A 24,014-nucleotide genomic window follows, 5' to 3' on the forward strand; every position below is an offset into this window, starting at 1 on the left:
TTATTATGTATATTAGTGAGTTTTCCCCCTAGTCAATACCTCGCTCTTTGCGCTAAAGTTCGAATTTTGTTCGAATCACAAACCCCTGAATCACAAAGGCCGGTTAATTAGAATAGATAGCTCTTTTGAAAGTACTAAAAATAACCTTTAGCGAAAAGAGCGAGGTATTAACTAGGGGGCGACCCCCCCTATACGTAATAATTTCTGTTCGTTTTAAGTTTTAATGTTGCTCCTTACTTTCAGTTGAAAAAACTTGCTTTTTATTTAATTTCTGATCGTTTTTCAAATAATGCCAGGAAATCAGGTGCCCCCTTCATATAAATGTCCCTTCCCCCAAGGAAACATCCTCCATTGAATTATCCCCCCCATAACCCCTTTCCCCGATCCCCCCCCCCACAAGAAAAAAATCCCTCCTGAAACATCTTTATATTTCCCATTAACCAATACTATATGTAAACAATGGGTAAAGTTCATAACTTGCAGCCCTTCCCCCGGGAACTGTGGGGGACTGAGTCATCCTCAAAGACATATTTATTAGATTTCCGACTATTCTGAACAAAATGGCTATCTCAAAATTTTTATTGGGTGACTTCGAGAAAAAATGGGCGTGGGAGGGGGCCATGTTACCCTCCAACTTTTTGGTCAATTAAAAAGGGCACTAGAACTTTTATTTTCCGTTCAAATGAGGCCTCTTACGATATTCTTGTACCACTGGATCGGTACGATCACCCCTGGGGAAATAAAAAAAAAACAAAAAAAAAACAAATAAACACGCATCCGTGATCTTTCTTCTGACAAAAAATACAAAATTCCACATTTTTGCAGATAAGACCTTGAAACGTCTACATTAGGGTTCTCTGATACGATGAATCCGATGATTTTATTTTCATTAAAGTTCTATGACTTTTTAGGGGTTGTTTCCCCCTTTTTCGAAAATAAGGCAAATTTTCTCAGGCACGTAACTTTTGATGGGTAAGAGTAAACTTAATGAATCTTATATATTTGAAATCCCCATAAAAATTTGATTCAATTGATGTATCTATGGGTATCAAAAATCTGGACTTTAGAGTTTCGGTTACTATTGAGCCGGGTCGCTCCTTACTTACAGTTTGTTACCACGAACTTTTTGATATAGTGTTGCAAGCGCAAAAAGCCAATTGGATGTCGAAACTTTAAACAGACTGGACCATGGGTACCCATAGGCTGAATTTTAGTGGGGGTTTACCTGGTCTAATCGGTAGGCCTACTTTCAATGTTGCATAATTGAAATATCAAGACAAAATATCATAGGCAGTGCGATATTGCTGCCTAAGCGAGCGGTCTGGGCACAATACATTATTTATTTTTAATTTTTAGGCCAGTGCACTTCTTATAGAAAGTTATGTAATAGAAACTTCAAAAAGAGATCATGGAGGGCAACCAACCCCCCCCTCCACCCCGTCAATCACTTCCCCAAACACTTCCAATAAAAAATTCAAGATAGTTATTTTGTTTGGTAGCTTAAAAGTCTAGGAATTATGTCTTTGAGGATGAGACCCTCCCCCCACAGTCCCCAGGGCAAGGGTTGTAAGCTATGCCCCGAGGGTATATAAGGTTTTTATGGAAAAGGTGGTCGTATAAAACTTCGGAGGGGCCTCATTGAATTGGAAATCAAAAGTTTAAGTGCCATTTTTAAGAGTCAAATTTATGGGAGGGCAGCTATACCCACCCCCCCCCACGTCATATTTCCCCCAATGCATCCGATATAAATTTTGAGATAGCCATGTGTTCAAAAATAGTCCAAAGGTCTCATAACATCGCCTTTGGGGTTGACCCAGTGCATGGGGGTAAGGGTTGTAAGTTATGCCCCGGGGGAATGTAAGGTTTTTATGAAGGGATGGTCGTGTGAATTTTAGAGGAGGTTCATTTGATTCGAAATGTATAGTTCTGGTTCCATTTTAAGAGTCAAGCATGATGAAGAGAAATAGCCCTCTACCCCTCCCTGACATCCTCTTTTCCCCAAACACAGATGCTCGAAATTGTTTTTAATACTACCAATAGCTTTATATGTTTATTATGTTTTAATGCTACCAATAGCTCTTAATACTACCACTGCAGCTACTGTAACTAATGATGCTAACAGTATTAAGGTGAAACTTTTAGGAATTATTTAGGGGAAGTTCCAATTAAACGAAAAAACTGTATGCATGCAGGTTTTCAAAAAGCCATATAAGCAATATCATAGGCAGAACCACTCTATAATAGCTAGAAATATCATTGAAACGTTTTAGAAGCTAATTCAATTCAAAATTAAAAGTTCTAGCGTCCTTTCTAAGAGTAAAAAGAGATTACAGGGCAATCAGCCCGTCTCTCAAGCCGATTTATTTCCCAAACATCCAGTCAAAATTTTAAGACAAATATTTTGCTCAGCATAGTAGAACGGTCCAGCATATATGTCTTTAGGGATATTCACCCCCACAATTATGCAATTGGCTCATTTTGCTGTATAACTAAATGCTGCTTTAAAACTAAATGAAAAAGTATTGTGTTTGTGGTTGCTAATAAGATACTTCAGCAATATATCGAGAACGACTGGGGTATTAAGTTGAAGCTTTCGAGGCTGCTACTGTTACTACTTCTGCTCTTACAATTTAAATAAAAGAATAGAGTGTAAGTGTATCCAGGTTTTCAAAGAGCATAGATACAATCTTCTGCGAATGATATTAAGTTTTATTTTTTCAGGTCAACTTGAAGAGGTATAAAATTAGACTAAAAAATACTATTTGTGTCAGGACTATTGGATTTTTTTTTGTATTTATTGGTGAATAAAAACTCTGAACTCTGAATTAAAAATTGTTGAAAAAGTTTCTCCCGACACACAAATAGCAAGCCATACTATGGATTCTTATAGAAGTAAAACCGAAAAGATATATATATATATATATATATATATATATATATATATATATATATATATATATATATATATATATATATATATATATATATATATATATATATATATATAAAATCATGAAAATGACTATGTCAGTAAAAAAACAGAAATTAATTTTAAAAAACTTTTTCCACAAAACCAATTTTTCAAAGAAAATTAACGAGCTTCATTAAGCCAAAAATGGGCAGAAATGAAGTCAAGTAATCATCCAAGTCTAAAACTACCACAAATCACTATTAATAAATAAATGAAACTCAAAACAAACATAATAAGAAAAAATAGTCAAGTCAAACTCGAAACGAGCAAAAATTAACATTAGTAGGGCTGATAACCCCCATGACTTCTCAAGACCAGAACATATTTTGCGCTTTACTGAAAACAAAATATATTTAAATGTTTTCTCTTTTTTCACTTAAATAAATACAAAAAAATTTAAGGCTCTAAGGAATAAATATCAATATAGGTATATTAAACTGTCAATCCACGGTCATTTTTTTTTGGTTTTTTCAGTAAAAACCTAAATTATGTTCTGGTCTTGAGAAGGTATGGGGGTTGTAAGCCCTAGTAATGATAATTTTTTCTCGTTTTGAGTTTGACTCGGCTATTTATTCTGATTTCTGTTCGTTTTGAGTTTCATTTATTTGTTCATAGTGATTTGTAGTAGTTTTACGCCTGGAAGATTATTTGACTTTATTTCTGCCCATTTTTGGCTTCATGGAGCTCTTTACTTTTCTTTGAAAAACTTATTTTGTGGAAAAAGTTTTTGGAATTAATACAAATATAAGGCAGCGTCATTCAGCCAGGAGGGCTGCCCCTTTCCCCCCCCTCATGGTTGCCCAAGGACTGGACCCAAAGATAGATATGTCTTTGACCACTCAAACTTGATAATTGTCCCACTGCTTGTCCAGTTTTCAAATTTGGCAAACTGATGTGGAAGACTGATGTGGAAAACATTGCCAAAGAATGAAAAAGGCTGCCATTTTTGCGCTGATCTCAAGAAATATGCAGATTCTGACCCTGTTTATTTCTGGTTTAAAGCACTAGGACGACGAAATAGTCCTGAAGTCAAAAGTTTCCCATTCTTGGGTGAATTAAAAAAAAAAAACAAGTTTTTTAAACTGAAAGTAAGGAGCGACATTAAAACTTAAAACGAACAGAAATTATTCCGTATATGAAAGGTGCTGTCCCCTCATCAACGCCTCGCTCTTTACACTAAAGTTTTTTAATGTTTAAAAAAATAAAGTTGTGAGACAGAGTCAAACTTTAGCGTAAAGAGCGAGGCTTTGAGGAGGGGACAGCCCCTTTCATATGATGGTGTGATTTTCATTAAGGTTCTATAGCTTTTAGGGGGTCTTTCCCCCTTTTTTTGAAAATTAGCCAAATTTTCTCAGGCGAGTAACTTTTGGTGGGTAAGATTAAACTTGATGAAACTTATATATTTGAAATCAGAATTAAAATCTGATAATTTTGATGTATCTATTGGTATCAAAACTCCGTTTTTTAGAGTTTCGGTTACCATTGATCCGGGTCACTCCTTACTTACAGTTCGTTACCACGAACTGTTTGATTAATGATGCAAATACTTCTTCTACCACATTCTTAAGCTTGAACCGACAGGACCTTTTCAGCTGTCAATTTAAACAAAACAGAATTAAAAAATATTCTTGGATTTACTACTATTAATGCTGTTCTGGGTGCTAAATGAGTCGTTACCAAGGACTGGACCCCCCCCCACCCGAGCATGGTGACACACCCCAACTGGCGAAATGCTGGAAGAGGGTACAGAAAATCTGCAACTGCGAGTGCCGCCATGGCTTTTCAACCAATGTCATATTTTTGGTCTTTTTTTATGTATAGTTTTTGTAGTACAGTGCAGCTGGAACCTCAGATAACTCAAAGCTTCCAAAGCCAGTTCCAGTTTTGAAAATAAGAGACCGTTATCTAGATGTTTAAGGTGATTTCAAGATAGTGAAAGACTCTATTGTACTAACTATTTGTGGGGTTATATCAAATTTGACCTTACAAGTTGAGTGAAATGTCTTTAAAAAGAATTTTGGAGAAACATATTGTTTCAACACTGAAATTACTAGTACGCGTTAGACATAACCCACAAAGTCGCTTCTTTGATCAGTCTCAGTTTCAAAACAATGTTTTTCTTGTATTGTTTGTAGGCAGTAGTGTATATTAGAGAGGGGCTATGGGAGCAACCCCCCTTCCCCTCTCCGCCTACCATAGAGACCTTCATAAGAGGAAAAGGGGGATTTTTATACAAACTATTAAATGAAAAAACATGTCCCAGTTAAAGCTTTTGGGAAATATTCTGTAAGAATACAAGGCTAAAATTCAATTTTAGCCACGTATTCGCATTAAATTCTTCATTTGGGATGAACTTTAGGGTGGTGCTAGAAACGGTCACAAATGGCGGAAAAACAACGACATTTTTTCGGCCTGTAGTAACATGTTGCTCTAGTAATATGTTAATCCGAACAATTTCTTCAAGTAGTGCCAGGAGCACATGTACTGTATTAGAAGAGAAAGAAAAAGGAAGGAATGGAGAATAACCTCCTGAAACCTGGTGTCCACGTCTGTGGACATCCCTGTAAAATCTTCTTTGGGCAGAGGCCTTGCCATCTAGCAAAGGTTTCATTGTTTCAACGTACTTTTTGGACCTGAAATGCCATCTGTTATTTTTTTTTTTCAGTTCCTTTTTGGTATTCTTACACACTGGAAAAGGCTAAAAAAAAGGAGATGAAACAAGCAAAGGTAAGAAAAAAGAAAGAAAGAAAGAGTGAGAACGAATTGTGAGAAAAATCAGGTGTACTCTCTTGATTGTAGACAGTGCTTAGGTAGTTTTAAAAGCAGTTAGTTTGATAAGTGCCATCTTTTGGAACTTGGAAAACCTCCATGTCCACGTGTGTGGACATGCGGTTCCAATCAAGTAAAAGGCTAGGGTTGATTTTTCGTAGTTCAAATCTCGATTCTAATGGGGATAGCAGAGGCCAGTGATTGTTTTATTTACTAAATTGGAAGCAACCTATAAGTTTTAAGCTTACTGAAGCTCTTCATTCATTGCAGTTTCCCTTGATGAAGCCCTCGGAATGCTCGATGAGAGCGATCTGGACCTCTGATTTAGATGATGATGAGGATGGATCAAAAACCACTCTTTGTCGTCTTCAGACTCTGATGGTGATCCAGCTGTTGCAGCAATTCCGTCATCAAGCAGTCATGCTGTTCTTCTAGATGTTGAAAGTGAAGAATCTGATGATGACGTACCCTTAGCAACCCGTGCCAAACGCTTGAAGGCTGAGAAAGTAACAGCAGCCTTGTCCTAGAGGAAGTCATCATCATCATGGCCCGGACGTGGGCCCCGCTCACTTCCTGGACCACGACGACTGGAGTTCAGAACAATTCTTTTTGCAATATTACCCGGAGTGCTTCTTCGGAGGTACAGCTTTTTGCATGAACTACAACTATCAGTTGGCCCACCACAAAAGCTTGAATGTAACTTTAGACGAGCTGAAAATTTTTGTTGGCATTGTCATCCTGATGGGGAACCTCAAGTTCCTCGGATCCGCGTGTACTGGTCTGGGCGGTTCAGGGTGGAGGCCAAATCGTAAAAGATGATTCGAGACAGATTCTTCACAATCCAGTCGAATCTGAAGTTCGTTGTTGATTCAAAAATCTCAGACGAAGAAAAAACCAAAAATAGACTTTGGAAGGTGTGGCCGATCCTTGACAACTTCAGGAATATCTGTCTCCAGTTGCAGCGTGACAGGAATGGTTCAATTGACGAACAGATGATACCCTTCCAGGGTATGTCGACTCTCAAACAGTATGTCCCAACAAGCCCAATCCGGTTGGATTAAAGAATTTTGTCCTCACCAGCTCCTCGGGGCTGATACTTGACTTGCAAATCTACCAGGGAGCCACCACCTTGAGAGAAGAGCTGAAAGCACATGGCTTGTCAGCTGGGATCATACTGCGCTTGTCTGAGACCCTACCAGAAGGTACATACCTATATTTTGAACGATTCTTCTCGTCTGTTAAGCTCCTCGACATGCTGGCTGAAAGAAAAATAAATGCAACCGGAACTATCATGAAGAACCGTTTGGGTGCCAACGGCCTAACGCTTTTTACCGAAACAGAAATGAAAAGAAAGGGCAGAGGAACCTCTGTCATGTCTGTGCGCTCAGTTAGAAAAGTAGCCGTGACCCAGTAGTATGATAACAAAGTGGTTCTCCTGTCTTCAAACTGTAAAGGCATAGAAGGGGGGACAGAGGTAAAACGGTATGACAAGCGCCAGGGTCTTACGCGCAGGTCAAATGTCCATGAATAGTCTCCAATTACAACACCTACATGGGTGGGGTCGACCTTGTGGACCGCATGGTTAGCTATTACCGGTTGGAGACGCGTACTAAAAAATGGACTGTGCGTCTGTTTCATCATTTTGTGGATGCTGCACTAGCCAATACATTTCATGAGCTGAAGGGCAATGGCCGAGAAGATTCTGGTGACCTCAAATAGCTAATTGACCTTCGTTTCAACGTGGCCGAGTGTTTGCTCAATTCTGGAATGTCGGAGTCACGAGGTCAAGAAAATAGCGACGAAGAACTCTTGGGTGAAGCTCAACACCGTGTTTTGAGCGTTAAAAAAGGCCAATCCATCTAAAACATGCCAGAGCTGCACTGCATCTACCAGAATTTTGTGATATTGCGAACACAGCCCGATGCAGAAGGCCTGGATGCTGCAAAAGGTCAAGATGGATGTGCTTGCAGTGTAAAATCATTGTCTGCTTGACACGAGACAACAACTGCTTCAAGAAATTTCATGAAGAGTAATGTTTTGTTTTCAACGTTTTGACAAATCTTTTTCAATAGACGAAACAGTTTTTTTGCTATAATTTTAGCGTGAAAGAAAATGTCTTATACAAAATTTTCATAGATATGATTGTAGGTCGCCGACAATCTCCGTATTTTCATAGATGTTACTGTACGTCACCGACGAAAAAACAACTTGGGAAGTGTTAGTAGTAGCATGCAAATATTATCTTTTGGTTAATTGATCTACACCTTTAAGCCTTCTCTAAAAGCTCCGAGTTAGTACCCAAATTTATTCTTGAGATACACTTTTTTGATAATCTGCATGCACAAAGTGCGTTTTGATTTAGTTAAAATTCTCCCTCAGTATTCTGTCAAATTTTCAACTTCACACGCGAAGTCTTAATAGTAGTAGTATCATAGTAGTAATGGTAGTAGTACAAGCAGTAGTAGCAGTAATAGTGCTGTATTGGTAATAGTATTAACAGTAGTAGCAGCACTATTAATAGCAGTAGTAACAGGTACATTTTGCCTTTTGGTCAGTTGAATTTCATCTTGATACGGTAAGCCGTTCCAAAAATATTGCTAATACGTCTGTATAAGCAATCTGTATGCACATAGGATGTTCTCATTTAGTTGAACTTTCCCCTCAACGTTTCCTCAGTTGTTCATTTCAATATCCTCAGCCTTGGTAGTACTCACTACAGAAACTGTAGCTTTGGTGGTAGTAGTAGTAGTACCGGTAGTTTTAGTATCAGTAGTAGCGTGGAAATATTGTTCAACTGATCATCTGGATTATCATTTCCTGATAGTTCCAAATTAATATACTCAGTCATTTCTGAGTTACACCCTTTTGACAACCCGCATGCACATTCCGTGTTTTGATTTAGCTCCTCGCTCCCCTTAACAATCTCTGATAGGTGCACCTGCATGCCTTTTGACTTTTTAGATATTCAAGGTCAAACATGCACACCCTTCTCAATAACATATGCTATATGTAAACAATAAATAAGTCGCCTAACTTACAGCCCTTGCCCTGAGGGCCCTGGTAGAGTAGACATCCTCAAATGCGAAATTACTGGAATTTTCAACAATGTTGAACAAAATAGCTGAATCGAAATTTTGATTGGATGTGTTTTGGGAAATGATGGGGGTGAGGGGGAGGGCTGGTTGCCCTCAAATCATTTTTGACTCGGAAAAAGGGCACTAGAACTCTAGAACTTCCAATTTCCAATCAAACGAGCCACAACCGAAGTTTGTACGACCACCCATTCCATAAAAACCTTATACGCCCCCGAGGCATGATTTATAGCCCTTGCTCATAGGCTCTGGGAGGTTGGGTCAACCCTAGAGGCATTATAATGTGTTTTTGGAACGTTTTGAACAAAATGTCAATAACAGAATTTCGCTCAAATTCGCTTGGGGAAAAGAAGTCATCGGAGGAGGGGGTATTTGCCCTCCATCACTTTTGAGTCTTAAAAGGCAACTAGAACATTCAATTTCCAATCAAATGAGCCTCCTCAAAAGTTAATACAATAACCCCTTCCGTAAAAATCTTATATGCCCCCGGAGCATAACCTAAAATCATTGCTCCCAGGCTTTGGGGTCGTTTCAACCCCAAAGGCTTTGTTATTTTATCCTTAGACTGTTTTTTAACAAAATTGTTATATTTAACTTTCTATCGGATGCATCTAAGGAAAAGAGGACCTGGTGGTGGTGGGGGAAGGCTAGTTACCTTCCGATCACTTTTAATTCCTAAAAAGAGCACTAGAACTGCTGGTTCCCAAACGAACGGGCCCATCCAAAGTTTATGCGACCATCCCTTCCATAAAAGCCTTACATGGTAATAATGAGCAACTAGCATAACTTGTAGCCCTTCCCTGAGGGCCCTGGGGAGGGCTGTCATCCCAAGACTTGAATACTGGACCTTTCAAATATGCTGAAAAATTGATTGGATGTATTTGGGCAAATGATGGGCGTGGGGGGATGGTTGCCCTCCAATCACTTTTGACTCTTAAAAAGGGCACTAGAGCTTTCAATTTCCAATCAAATTCCTTTCGAAGGTTCTACGACAACTCCTTCTATACGTTGTGCCCTGGTCAGAAAAAAAAATTAAAAAAAATAATATATTGTGTCAACATCGCTCTTTAATCAGGCAGTGCTATTGCGCTGCCTATGGCTTGAAGGCGTTAAATTTTCAGGGATGATCATTCTCGCGCCTTTTTTTACGAATATTTAACTTCAACGTAAAAAAAGGAGCTGAAAGAGGGGATTTAAAAAGTCGGTTTAAGAGGGTTGTAGTCCTTCTTTGCATTTTGGGTAACCTAGGGTATGCAATTAAGAACAAACAAAAATTAAATTTAACAAAACCAAATAAAAGCAAAAAGTGACATTAAAACTTAAAAAAAAACAGAAGTCGTATATATATGAGGGGAGTGTTTCCGTTCTCAATCTCTGCTCTTTACTCTAAAGTTTGACTTTTTGTCCAAATCCTGACTGCTTAAACATAAGGGCCGTTGACTTTCAATAGAAATTATTTTTAAATCACAATAAAACTTTAACGTGGAGTGGTGAGTTGAGGAGGTGGCAGTCACTCTCGTATATGCTACGGTATAATTTCTGTGAGTCTTAAGTATTAATGTCAGTCTTTATTTGTATTTTTTTTTCATCGATGTTACTCAAGGGCGATTCATTTTTAGACAAAACCAGTTCTTTTACTGTGTAAATATAAGCGTAAATTTAATAAGGGCTCAGGTGCAGATAGTGTGGTGAGTTTTTGAAATATGGCGGTTGCGAAGTCAGCGATACATTGCTGAACATTGTGAATATAATCATAGGCAGCCAATCGCGCTGCTGAAGTAAAGAACGATGTTGGCACAATTTATTTTTTTTTTTTTTTTTTTACACCAGGGCACTTCGTATCGAGGGAGTTGTCGTATAAACTGCGAAAAGGGCTCATTTGATTGGAAATTGGAGTGGCTAGTGCCGTTTTTAACAGTCGAAAGTGATTGGAAGGCAACAACACCCCTTCCACACCCGCCATTTCCCCAAACAAGTCCAATCAAAATTTTGAGATAGCCATTTTGTTCAGTGTAGTTAATTTCAAGATTGAAATTATGTTTTTGAGGAGAACACTCCCCCGCAGCCCTCAGGGCAAGGGTTGTAAGTTATACCCTGGGGGCATATAAGATTTTTTACAGAAAGCATTGTCGTAGAAACTTCAAAAAAGGCTCATTCGATTTGAAATTCAAAGGGCAAGTGATCTTTTTAATAGTTGAGAGTGATTGGAGGGCAAAAAACCCCCTCTCACGTTCACCTTTTCCACAAACACATCAAATTAAAATTTTGAGATAGCCATTTTCTTCAACATAGTTGAAAGTTTTGAAAATTAGGTTGTTGAGGATGACAACCCCCCCCCCCCAAAGCCCTCAGGGCAAGGGTTATAACTTATGCCCTGGGGGTAAATAAGGTTTTCATAGAAAGCGTTGTCGTATAAACTTCAAAAGGGGCTCATTTGATTGGTAATTGATATGGCTGTGTCCGTTTTAATAGTCAAAAGTAATTGGAAGGCAAATATTTCCCTTCCACGCCCACCATTTATCCAAACACATCCAATCAAATTTTGAGATAGCTATTTTGTTCAACGTAGTTGAAAGTTATGGAAATTAGGTCTTTGAGAACGATAATCCCCTTAGAGCCCTCAGGGAAAAGGTTATAAGTTATACCCTGGGAGCATATAAGGTTTTTATTAAAAGCCTTGTTGTAGAAACTTAAAAAAGGGCGCATTCGATTGGAAATTCAAAGGGCTAGTGCCCTTTTTAATAGTCGAAAGTGATTGGAGGACAACTAACCCCCCTCTCACGCCCACATTTTCCCCAAACACATACAATCAAGATTTTGAGGATAAAAAACTTCCCAAACCATGTCTTCGAGGATGATCGATCCCCTCCCCCCACACCCCTCAAGGCAAGGGTTGTAAGTTATGCCCTGGGTCGATATACGGTTTTTATAGAGAGTTGTAATAGAAACTTCGAAAACTTTGAAGGGGTAGTGCCCTTTTAAATAGTCAAAAGTGATTGAAGGAAAACTAGCACCCCTCCAACACCCACCATTTCCTCAAAAACATCCAATAAAATTTTTTAGATAGCCATTTTTTTTCAACGTAGTTGAAAAGTCCGGAAATTATGTCTATGAGGATGACACTCCCCCCACAGCCCTCAAGCAAGGGTTGTAAGTTAGGCCCTGGGGGCATTTAAGGTTTTATAGAAAGCGTTGTCGTGGAAACTTCAAAAAGGGCTCATTCGATTGGAAATTGAAAGCGCTAGTGCACTATTTAATAGTCGAAAGTGATTGGAGGGTAACCAACGCCTCTTTCAAGCCTACCATTTCCCCAAACACATCCAATCAAAATTTTTTGTTCAACATAGTTGAAAGTACTGGAAATTAGGTCTTTGCCAGCGTTGTCGTAGAAACTTGAAAAAGGACTCATTCAACTGAGAATTAAGAGGGCTAGTGCCCTTATTAATAGTCAAAAGATATCGGAGGGCGAATGCACCCCCCATACCCATCATTTCCCCAAACACTTCCGATCAAATATTTTGATATAGCAATTTTGTTGAACGTACTTTAAGGGTCCGGAAATTATGTTTTTGAGTATGATAACCCCAAAGAGCCCTCAGGGCTAAGGTTGTAAGTTATGCCCTGGGGGCATATAAGGTTTTATAGAAAGCGTTGTCGTGGAAACTTCAAAAAGGGCTCATTCGATTGGAAATTGAAAGCGCTAGTGCACTATTTAATAGTCGAAAGTGATTGGAGGGTAACCAACGCCTCTTTCAAGCCTACCATTTCCCCAAACACATCCAATCAAAATTTTTTGTTCAACATAGTTGAAAGTACTGGAAATTAGGTCTTTGCCAGCGTTGTCGTAGAAACTTGAAAAAGGACTCATTCAACTGAGAATTAAGAGGGCTAGTGCCCTTATTAATAGTCAAAAGATATCGGAGGGCGAATGCACCCCCCATACCCATCATTTCCCCAAACACTTCCGATCAAATATTTTGATATAGCAATTTTGTTGAACGTACTTTAAGGGTCCGGAAATTATGTTTTTGAGTATGACAACCCTAAAGAGCCCTCAGGGCTAAGGTTGTAAGTTATGCCCTGGGGGCATATAATGTCATATAGAAAGTGTTGTCGTAAAAACTTAAAAAAAGGACTCTTTCGATTGGAAATTGAGAGGGATATCGCCCTTTTTAATAATAGAAAGTAATCAGAGGGAGAATACCCCACCCCTAACGCCCATCATTTCCCCAAACATTTCCGATCAACATTTTGATATTGCCATTTTATTTAACGCAGTTGAAAGGTCTGGAAATTATGTCTTTGAGGATGACACCCCTCCCCCATAGCTCTCATGATAAGGGTCATAAGTTATTCCCTTGGGGCTCATAACGTTTTTTTATAGAAAGTTTTGTCCTTGGGGCTCATAACCTTTTTATTATTCGAAAGTGATCAGAGGGCAAACGCCTATCATTTCCCCAAACACTTCCAATCAAAATTTTGATATAGCCATATTGTTTAAGCCTATCAGAAACGTCTGGAATTTATGTCTTAGAGGATAACAAATCCCCTCGGCTCTGAAGGGCAAGGGTTGTAAATTGTGCCCTGGGGACATATAGGGTAGATAATTTCGGAGACCACACTGCCTTTCCATGACGATAAATAAAAGTTCAAATAGGGATAAAATCCTTTTAATAGACAGTGATGATAGAAATTCACAAAAATACCAGATATTTCGGTCACATATACAGTGACCGTCATCAGTAGTATATGTGACCGAAATATCTGGTATTTTTGTGAATTTCTATTATCACTGTCTATTAAAAGGATTTTATCCCTATTTGAACTTTTATTTATCATTTAGGGACATATAGGGTTTATATAGAAAGTCTGGTCATATAAAGTTTAAATGGGGCTCATTTGATTGGTAATCAGACGCTTTAGTGTTCTTTTTAAGAGGCAAAGTGATCAGATGGCAGCTACCCTCTCACCCCTACATACACTTCATATTGTCCCGAAATGTGTCGAATAGAAATTTTGAGATAGCCATTCTATTCAAAATAGTCTAAATATCATATAACAAGGCTTTTGGGGTTGAAACAAACCCCAGAGATTAGTGGCAAGGGTTGTAAGTAATGCCAAGGGAGTACTAAAGGTTTTTATGGAAGGGATGGTTGTTTAACTTACGAAAAGGCTCAGTCTTTCTCCCTGAAAAAGACTATGTCAATTTAAAACGAACAGAAATTAATCAAGAAAAAACTTTTGCACAAACTAAATTTTTAAAAAAAAGTAAAGAACTCCATTAAACCAAAATGAACAAAAATAGAATCAAATGATCTACCAAGCATACAACTACCACAAATCAGTATCAATAAATAAATGAAACCCAAAACAAAGAGAAATTAAAATAAGTCAAACTCAAAACGAGTAGAAATTAATCTGAATAGGGTTCTTAACCCTATGCTTTCTAAAAGCCAGAATATAATTTGCACTTACTGAAAAAAATCTTAAATGTTTTCACTTATAACTTTAAGAAAACAAAAATTAATGAAGGTTTTAAGGAACAAATATCAGCATATGTATATTAAACTGACAATGTATATTTTTTTCAGTAAATTCGTTTGAATTTTTTTTTGCACGCAACGATTTTCGATGATCAACAAATTTACAGTAATAAAACAAAACTTTAATCAATCCAAAAATCTGTTTGTGTCAGAAGAGACGGAAACACATCTCAGAAGTCCTCGCCAATGAATCTTTGTATAGATACCAACTATATATCATAGGAGATAAATCGGACCGAATCCAAACAAAACACTATCATGGGCGCCCATAAGCTGAATTCCAGGGGGGACAAACCTCATCTAATTGGCACTTTTAATGCTTTATAATAGAAATCTCAGAACAAAAATATAAAAATAAGGTAGCATCATTCAGCCAGGGGGTGTCCCCCTGCCCCCCCTTATGGGCGCCCATGAACACTATCTTGGATATGGCCCTGTACTTATTTCTTACCAAAATAAAATGCAAAAATGACAATTTTGTCATAATTACCGTTTGGACAAGTTTATAAAACGAATAAGCAAAAATAGGAATGAGAAAGTCACGGAAAACGAAATATGGAATAGAGAAAAACGACAGGGGTTCCATGGAACGAAACTCCTCTTTCCAAGATATTAAAAATGACCACTAATAAATGATTGCGGAAGTTATGCTAAGGTTGACATCAGCCAACTTTAAAAAGGCTTGATTGCCATGAGCAAAGTTTGCAGTGATATTTTGGTAGTATTATAAATATTGTTTTATAACTTACATTTATCGTTTCAAGTTTTATTTTATGTTTTTTTTATTTTAGTTTTTCATTTTTATCTGATGTTTTATGCTAATAATTGCCGGTTTGTAGTCTAGCTGAAAATTTAATCACTACATGGCAACCGATAAAACCTAAATAATTGCAAACCGGAATGTGGACTTTGTTTTTGGCAAGTTTTGCAAATTTAGCAAACAATTTTTTTTAAGAAAAAAAAAACAAGACCCTATTTAATATTTTCCAGATATTAATCATGCAGAAAAACAATGAATGCTTTTGAAAAATATATCAGCAAAAACTGGGGTACTAAACTTTAAAACCAAACTTTACTGAAGAGCGAATAGGTATTAATTTTGGGTTGCGATTAATAGCGACCCCTTTTTTATTTCTTTTCATTATTTCTGTTTTAATATACTTGACCTAAAAGCAAATAAGGAAAAACAAATAAAGAAAAAGAGTTTGGAATTGGGGGGGGGGGGTAGACTCAGGGGAAGTAGGCTAGGCTCTGTGGCTAGAAAAGTAGATATTACTGCATGAATCGAAGATGAAGATTTCCTATGGAAATCAAGAATTTATTTGAATTCAGGCCAATCAAGGTCGTGTCCAGAGGGTTAGGGGGTTTGAGTCCCCTCCCGAAATATTTGTCCGACTCGTAAAAAACTAACTAAAATGAATATAAACAAGTTTTGATGCTTTTTTAAAGTTCTTTGTAACTCCCCCCCCCCCCGAAAAATTCTTTTAAACCCCTCTCTCCCCAAAAAAATCCTGCATAAGGCCCTGGGGCCAATAGACTCACTATTTGATGAATTATTTAAATTCTATAATTGAAGTTCTGTTTCTGATCAGGCATAAATAAACTATTTTTATTAATATAGCACCGTAATAGGGAATTGCCATATCAGATCCGATACTTTTAATTTACCGTATAATGAAGTGGCTAAATACAATCAAATATCATTTTATACACTTCTTATAAACAAGCCCATAAATCCAGGGGGTGAAGTCGCTATGTGTTAAATTATTCAGAGGCACGACTGATAATTATAAATTCGCGGTTATGAAATATGATCTTTACATTTGATTTCTGAATAGTACCGAATTAATATTATTGACTTTAGCATTAAATACAGGGTTGCGAAGTCGAATGATAAGGTAATATATGAGTAGGGGTAATATAACACTTAACCTATTACCTTATAAGATAAGGGTAATATAGACAGCCCTATAATTCTAGACCTAGGCAAGTCTGTGCGTTGTTTTTTTTTTCCATGTCACTAATTTCATGAGCTACAGGGAAGATAAGAGTTGAACCGGACATTCTTGTTTACTCTGACACCTATTGGTGAAAGACTATGAAAATTAGTAAGAGTGTTATCTAACCTCATTTTTTTAAGGAAGAATCCTTAGTTTACTGGTTAAACTCTTCATAAGTTAAACTGTAAAAGATGATTTAGGTCGGTAAATTTTTTTCTGGCACTTCGATCATTTCTTTATTGAGCCGTAAGTATAGTACCGGAAAGTTTGTCGCTTGTTTTTCTAAAATCTCCTGCCATTCTAAAATCGAGAGAAGCGGCGCTATCTACATTTTCATTAATGCTCTTGCTCCAAATGACGTTCTCTTTCGGATCGTGATTTGGGGGGGGGGGTTGATCCAGACATTTTATCTTGGGATGAACTGGAAGGGGTCCGGTTCAACCCTGCATGGGTAAGAGTAGAAGAATTGTTTTTTTCCTTACGACCGTGTTTCCCTAAGAATGCTCAGAAAGAAGACACAAAAGACGCTTGGAGACTGCGGTTCGCAGTAAAAAAATATGAAAGAGGCAGTCCAAACACATTTACAAATCTGCCAGGTTTTTTGAATGTCATTCTAGTCAGGGAAGTGCCTAGTCCACCCAAAATATTTTGTTGTTGTTGCACTCTTCCCCTCCTCAACCTTTCCAAAAATATCAAGCGTTTGCACCCAACCCTAATATCTAGATCTATGCATCTCATCTACGATCAAACCATTAATTTTTTCAGTTAGTATTGAATTCATATTAATGACTTTGGTGTTAAAATCCAAGGTTGAAGGTTGAACACTAATATGAGTGCAGACCAGCGTTGACAAAGTGGAGCAATTGCACTGTTCTTGGTAAAATTTGGAGGTCCTCGTACTATGTGGTATATTTGGGCAGTTCTATGATACAATCAAACATTTCTAATACTTGCCGGCAAGCTTTGGTTGTAACTTTCAAGATTTGTGAAACTCCTCCGCCAACACGACACAGAAAAATATAACCAAATTCCAAAACTGATCATCCTTGAAAAAAAGAACGGCAAACAAAATTTATGAGATGTTCCAAAAAGAAGATGGAGATGTGAGCGAAAAAAACTTTGCACCGCAGTGATTCTTTCGTGGCACTATTCCGATCAAAAGACAGGTACAATTAATCTCAAAGCGTTGGCAACGCTGGAGCCGGCACAAATCTGTGTGTTTTTTTGCATATCACTTTCTTATCCTGATCTATGTATATCACACACGACCAAGACACTAATTTTCGGTTACTATTCTATTAGTATTTATCACTTAGATGTTATCAACCAAGGTTGAAAGGCTTAAAAATTGGTGTCAAGAAGACTGAGTTGATAAGACTAGGAATAAGCAAAGGTAAAGGAGTGATGTTGGGTAACGAGAAGATCAATCCAGCGGAAAGCTTCACTTATCTAGATAGTCTTACTAGTAAGGACGGTGGGTGCAGTGAAGATATGTTTATATTTAGAACTGACCATATCCCGACTGACTTACCATATCTGAAACAGTAGGGTGTCCGAATAGTCTGGTTCAATCCCTTTTCTAGGGGTATAATGAGAGACAGGTTGAAATGACTAGGACACGTTCTGCGGATGAAGGATGACATATTGCCAAAGATTAGCCCTTTTGCCCAACCGTCTTGGGCAAAACAAAAAGCAGGTCGTCCCCAGTTGCAGTGGGAGGATGTCTTAAGGAAAGATTTAAGGTAGATGAGAACTTCCAGGGAGAGTGTAAAGAGAGAGGATTTGAATAGACTGAGATAAAGAAGGTGCGAACAACGCTGTGTTTGCCTCAAGTGGCTTGGTGCTGCAGTGATTTGTTAGAAGTAGTAGTAAGCCCCTCTTTGACAATTTTCTTGGGTCCTGCTAATTAATATAACAGAATAAAAGAATGCGCTGGAAGCGCACCAGCTTGAGAATACTTTATCCCAGAAACTAGTGATTTAAGCATGAGGGCCGGCCCACTGCCAAAATTGAAAATCTTCCGCAACTTTTACGCACTTCCTATCAGCGTATTATTAAAATTTGTTTTTATACCCCCCCCCCCACACAGAAGAAATTTTTGCGTACGTGCCAGCCGGTACATTAGGAAGGGCCATAGAAAAGCCTGCCCGTGGGGCCTGCTGGTTTCCGTCAACTTTTCATAGTTCCTCAGTTTTGGATACTTCCTAAAGTTTTCAGAAAATATAAATAAAAGTTGGTTTCTTAATCAAATTCCATGCTTGAACTGGTTTCTCAAATAAACATAGAATATATGTTTTCTTGCAGATAGAAACTAAAACCAATTTCCCAAGCTGGCTTTATTGCTGGAGAAAGCTTTGTTTGAAAAACTTTACATAAACTGATTACGGTCATTCACAACGCGCTTTTAGTTGAGGACAATATAAAAATGGACTACTAATAAAGTTTGTTCCCCATATTGCTGTTAAAATAACTGCATACGCATAACGAAGTTATAAATCTTTAGGGAGGAACCACTCTTCGGTTCGGTTAGGTATTAGCCGTTTTTCGGTTTTTCGGTTCGGTTTATATTAGCGCCTAACAGGATGTAGACAATTTCTTAAACCGCATTTGCCTGCCATACTATACAGAAAGAAAACGATCAAAAATGAAGTCGTTTAAGGCCAAACGAGAATACTGAAAAAACGCAAAGTGAATATTTCGAGAGGATGACCGCCTCTCTTGTACAGCACGAATAAATTAATATATACAAGGAAAATGCCGAAGAAAAAACCAATAAAACAAACACGTAAAGTTAATAGGAAAAAAAAAAAAAAAAAAAAAACTAAAAGATCAATGAAATTCAATAAAAGCCAAAAATTATAAGAATTAAAACCAAACTCCTAACAACCACAAAGCGAGTCATTCGCCAATACCGGCGATTTGCACAAGATAAAAAAAATTAGAACTGCCATCGACGGATACTAGCGAACAATCTTCGTTTTAATTCTTATAATGTTTGGCTTTTATTCAATTTTATTTATCTTTTAATATTTTGTTTTTTTCATTGATTTTTTTTTTCACATTGACTTTCTGCGTTTGTTTTGTTGGTTTTTTCTTGGGCTTTTTCCTTGTATATATTATTTTGTTCGCACTGAAGAAGAGAGTCGGTTGTCCTCTCGAAAAATTCGCTTTGTGTGTATGTGTTTGTTTTTTGAATGAAAAAGCTCAGTTTTGATCGTTTTCTTTCTTTATAATAAGAGGATGTGGTACCTTAAAATCATTTTGCTAGTTTTGGCGTCGGCTAACCGTCACAAAGACCAAGGGCCCATTAGCGAACTTTCCCAGGGGAACTAATTGTCATCGGGATCTGTCAAAAATATGTGGTGTGACTATGGAATTAGGCTGAAAACGCAGTGAAATTTTGTGTCCCTTTTGTTCGCGAGCTTGTCAATCAAACCGGGTGAGACCACGAGGAACAGCCAAAGTGGCCAATATTGTGAAATGATATTTCCTTTGGGTTGATTGTTTGTGTTTTGCGAGCAAGTATGCTAGATCATCAAATTTCTGTTGATTTAAGTTTCATTAAAACTGAATATCTCTCCGGCAAAAAACACGAGAATTTAAATGATTTTTCTAGGATTCCCGGGAAATTAGGTGTCGGCTTTTAGTTTTCCGTCGTTTCGGATCTCTTATGCTCTACAAGCTATGGCAAGACCGCCAAATCAATTTTGAATAGTTTGGCCACACAAACTAATAAAGTTTATAATGGACAAAATAGGGTGATCCGTTAAGGTATCGTACACGAACAAACTATAAGCCACTTAAAATCCAAGTACGTAAGATTCATTAAGCTTAGTGTTACCCACTGTATATAGATAATATAATGTAGATATAGATAATATAGATAATATCTGTTATTTATATACAGTGGTGTAACCCATAAAAGGCCACGAGCCTGAGAAAATTTGTCTGATTTTCAAAAAGGGGGGAAATACCCTCTAGAAGTCTAAGAATGTTCATGAAAATCACACGTATCTGATTCAGCGTATCAGAGAATGGAGAGGTTTCCAGCTCTTATCTGCAAAAATGTGGAATTTCTTATATTTTTTTTTTCCAGAAGAAAGATCATGGATGCGTGTTTATTTATCTTTTTTTCCAGGATTGATCGTATCGAACCAACGGTCCTAGAACATAGAGAGAGGGCTTATTTGAACGGAGATTAAAAGTTCTAGCGCTCTTTTTAAGTAACAATACAGACTGAAGGACAACATGCCCCCTCCCACGTCCCTATTTTCTCCAAAATTTTGGCATATTTTCAGCAAAATTTTGAGATAGTCATTTTGTTCAGCATAGTTAAAATGTCCCAAAACTATGACTTTGGAGACAAGATGGCCCTTTATAGCCCTGGGAATAGGTCTTTAATTTATAAAGTTTGCCCTTTGCTTGCGTATAGCCTAGTATTTGTTATTGAAAAGTATAGTCATTTTTCGGAAGGGGGGGAGTTTGTGTTTGGAGTGGGTTTCCATGGGTATAATTTTCCGTGGGGAGGGACATTTCCGAGGGTGAACTTTCAAGGAGAAATTTTACACTGGTCGGATTTGAAATAAGTGCTATACTAAATTATTTTTATTTGTCTTACTTTGTCTCTGCCAACTCAATTTGGCATGTGGAGATGTTCTGGGTGTATTGTCTGAGGGAAAGTTTGAGCGTGTTTTGATTTCTGGAAAAAAAATTTCCACGTAAGGGGGGATTTCTAGAGTGACCGGAAAAACAATTAGAGCTTGAAGTATTTGTTCAAATGGAAGTATGTTAAGGATAATTTTTCAGGCTGAATCGTCTGCAAGAAATTTTACGGAGGGGGTGGGGTATTTTCAGTGACATTATGTTTATATTTTATAATTATAATTTATACATTAGGGGCAGATGAGTTGTAAAAAGAGGTGTCAATTCACGAAAATTTAGGGAGAGGGTCAAGGACTTAATTTTTTATATCAGGATACAAAAAGAATATTTTTCAAAACTAATCGCATTTTAAAAAATTCTAGGTTGGCCCCGAAACCGTAAAATTTCCAAATTTTTAGGCATTTCTTGTTAGAATTATCAAAAATTTGCTTTTATACCATTGGCCCCACCCCGGAAAAAAAATCCAAGGGACCTGTTTGTATTTTGTCACTGGCACCTCCATCGAAATGTGATACTTATATTTCGCCTTGACATCTGATTAGATCCTTCAGTTTAATGAGTTTAACCTTTTTGGTTTTCAATGAAAACGTCACAAAAAGGTATGTTCAAAATTAGACGTGAAGGGGGGGGGGCACAATCTAGAATTTTACTCAAAGCAACAAAATATTGCCTATGCGCTCAGCATTGAATATAAGTTGCGATTTTGAAAAGAGAAAAAGGACTTACTTGGGCATTTGTAGAGAAGATTAGTCTGTGCAATATCTCCTTCACTGAGACGAACCCGTTGGCCAATTTCCGGACGACTTTTTGTTTCTGGATCCACTTGAGGCAAGATCGTATCCAAATAAGTCCCCTTGAACATGAAGGAGATTAAAGCTAATGAAAGGGACTTTCTTAGAAAGATAAAGAGTCGAGAGATGGGAGAGACTTTCACCAAGAAAAGGTTTGCTAACTAACGAAGATAAGAAAGGCTTCTGCCAAAAATCAATATATAAATACTGTAGAAAATAAAATTGCTCGAAGAAAACGGCGAGTTCGCAAAGGAAAGCATATAGGCTATTCATATTTTTAGTAGTTAAAAATTAAAAAATCAATATCGAAGCTATTGGGAAAATCCAACTTTAAAAGAGGAAATAAAACTGGTACGTTTGTACACGTTTTAGAATACGGCAAGGTCTTTTTTTTTTTTTTTTTTTTTTTTTTTTTTTTTTTTTTTTTGAAGAACATTTTGAAGAACATTTTGAAGAACATTTTCAACCATTAAAAAAGGTAAGTCGTTGGAAAAGTCTACGCCACGCCGTATATATATAGATATATATATATATATATATATATATATATATATATATATATATATATATATATATATATATATATATATATATATATATATATATATATATTCGTATAGGAACTCTGGCAAATTCTCCCAGTGTAAAGTTTTTCACTGAAAGTTCACACTCGTGAAAACTACCCTCCCCATGGAAAATTCTCTCCATAGATCATCCCCAAGGAGAAAATCTCCCCCACCCGAAAAATGTATGCATATTTCCCAATAACAAATACTATACGTAACCAATGGCCAAATTTTATAATTTAAAGACCTTTCTCCAGGGGCTGAGGGGGGTCATGTTATCTCCAAAAGCACAGTTATTAGTCGTTTAAACTATGCTGAAGAAAATGGCTATCTCAAGATCTTTATCGGACGATTTTGAGAAAAAAGGGACCTAGGAGGGGGCATAGTTTCCCTCCAATCTTTTTGGTCACTTGAAAAGTGCACTAGAGCTTTTAATTTCCATTCGAATGGGACCTCTCCCGATATTTTAGGACTACTGGGTCGATACGATCACCCATGAAAAAGACAAAATAAAAAAAATAAACACACATCCATGATCTTTCTTTTCTGGTAAAAAAAAAAACAATCAAAATTCCACATTTTTGCACATAGGAGCTTGAAACCTCTACAGCAGAGTTCTCTGGTATGCTGAATATGACAGAGTTTCGATTACTATTGAGCCGCGTCGCTCCTTACTTACAGTTCGTTACCACGAACAGTTTGACTAATTGACAGAGTTACCTCAGGTTTGGGGTTATTCTACGACCTTCTTGAACCCCTTTTCTCTCTTCACCACTTTCATGCACTAAATTTCAGAAACTTTTTTTTCCAAGAACATTTCGAATTAAGTTCGTTTTCTTCCTCAGGGTTTGGAAAAATGGAGAAGGTGTAAAATTGAGCCATGCCACTGTTGCTAATTGGAACTCTGGGCCAATACCGGATATTGAAATACGTAAGCCAAGGTTAGTTTTCAGTTCCAGTATCAGCCTAATTTCAAAAAGATACTTTATCTGTCTTTGGTGTAAGTTGGGCCAACCAGGGATCAACCAGGTCCTAAAAGACATGGTATGCTAATTCGAAGCTTGTAGGCGGCATCGGAGGTTAAGGACTCCAAGCGTGCATAAGTTGAAGAAAATACAGTCCTCTCTAGACTTTTCTACTAGATCACTGTATATAAATTTAGACAGTACAATCATTTCCTATCTCAAACATTAGACAAAGCCGGACCGAGATACAAGTGCTCCGAAGAGCATTTAAACAAGTAGAAACATAAACGACATAAGATTTTTCAAGGGTAGACAAGTCAGATTTCTCTTGAACGCGAAACTTGGCTTCACCTTTGTAATACTAACTTTTAAAGAATCTAATTTTAGATTGATTTACTCCAATCCATACATAAAAAACGGTAATTAGTAACGTAATGTTTTTAGATGTTTTTAGAAATTTCAAGTTGGTTCCAAAGTCTCGAGTTGGTTTGAAAGGCATTTTGAGAAAGTTTCTGCCAAAATACGTGTTCCAGGGTAATATACACTGAACCGCTGATGGCAGATTAAATGGGAGGAGATATTTGTACGCGCCGTAGATGTGTGTAGATGCCGGGAGCTCGAAGAGGACATAAGGGCTACAATCTTCTCTGGACTC

The 24,014-nt window shown here is 37.4% G+C and overlaps 1 protein-coding gene across 1 annotated transcript in view; it reads right to left on the reverse strand.

Moving 5' to 3' along the window:
- Positions 1–24,014, reverse strand: part of LOC148940917 (protein tolkin-like) — a 267,546-nt gene that overhangs the window by 96,197 nt on the left and 147,335 nt on the right. Inside the window, exon 6 of the mRNA XM_089105473.1 lies at positions 21,764–21,890. Within this exon, the coding sequence (XP_088961599.1) occupies positions 21,764–21,890 (127 nt within the window). The remainder of the gene's footprint in view (positions 1–21,763; positions 21,891–24,014) is intronic.

This window comes from Artemia sp. Qi Xiang Cuo, chromosome 19, assembly GCF_049724085.1.
Source record: "Artemia sp. Qi Xiang Cuo chromosome 19, ASM4972408v1, whole genome shotgun sequence".
In the NCBI taxonomy this organism is placed as follows: domain Eukaryota; kingdom Metazoa; phylum Arthropoda; class Branchiopoda; order Anostraca; family Artemiidae; genus Artemia; species Artemia sp. Qi Xiang Cuo.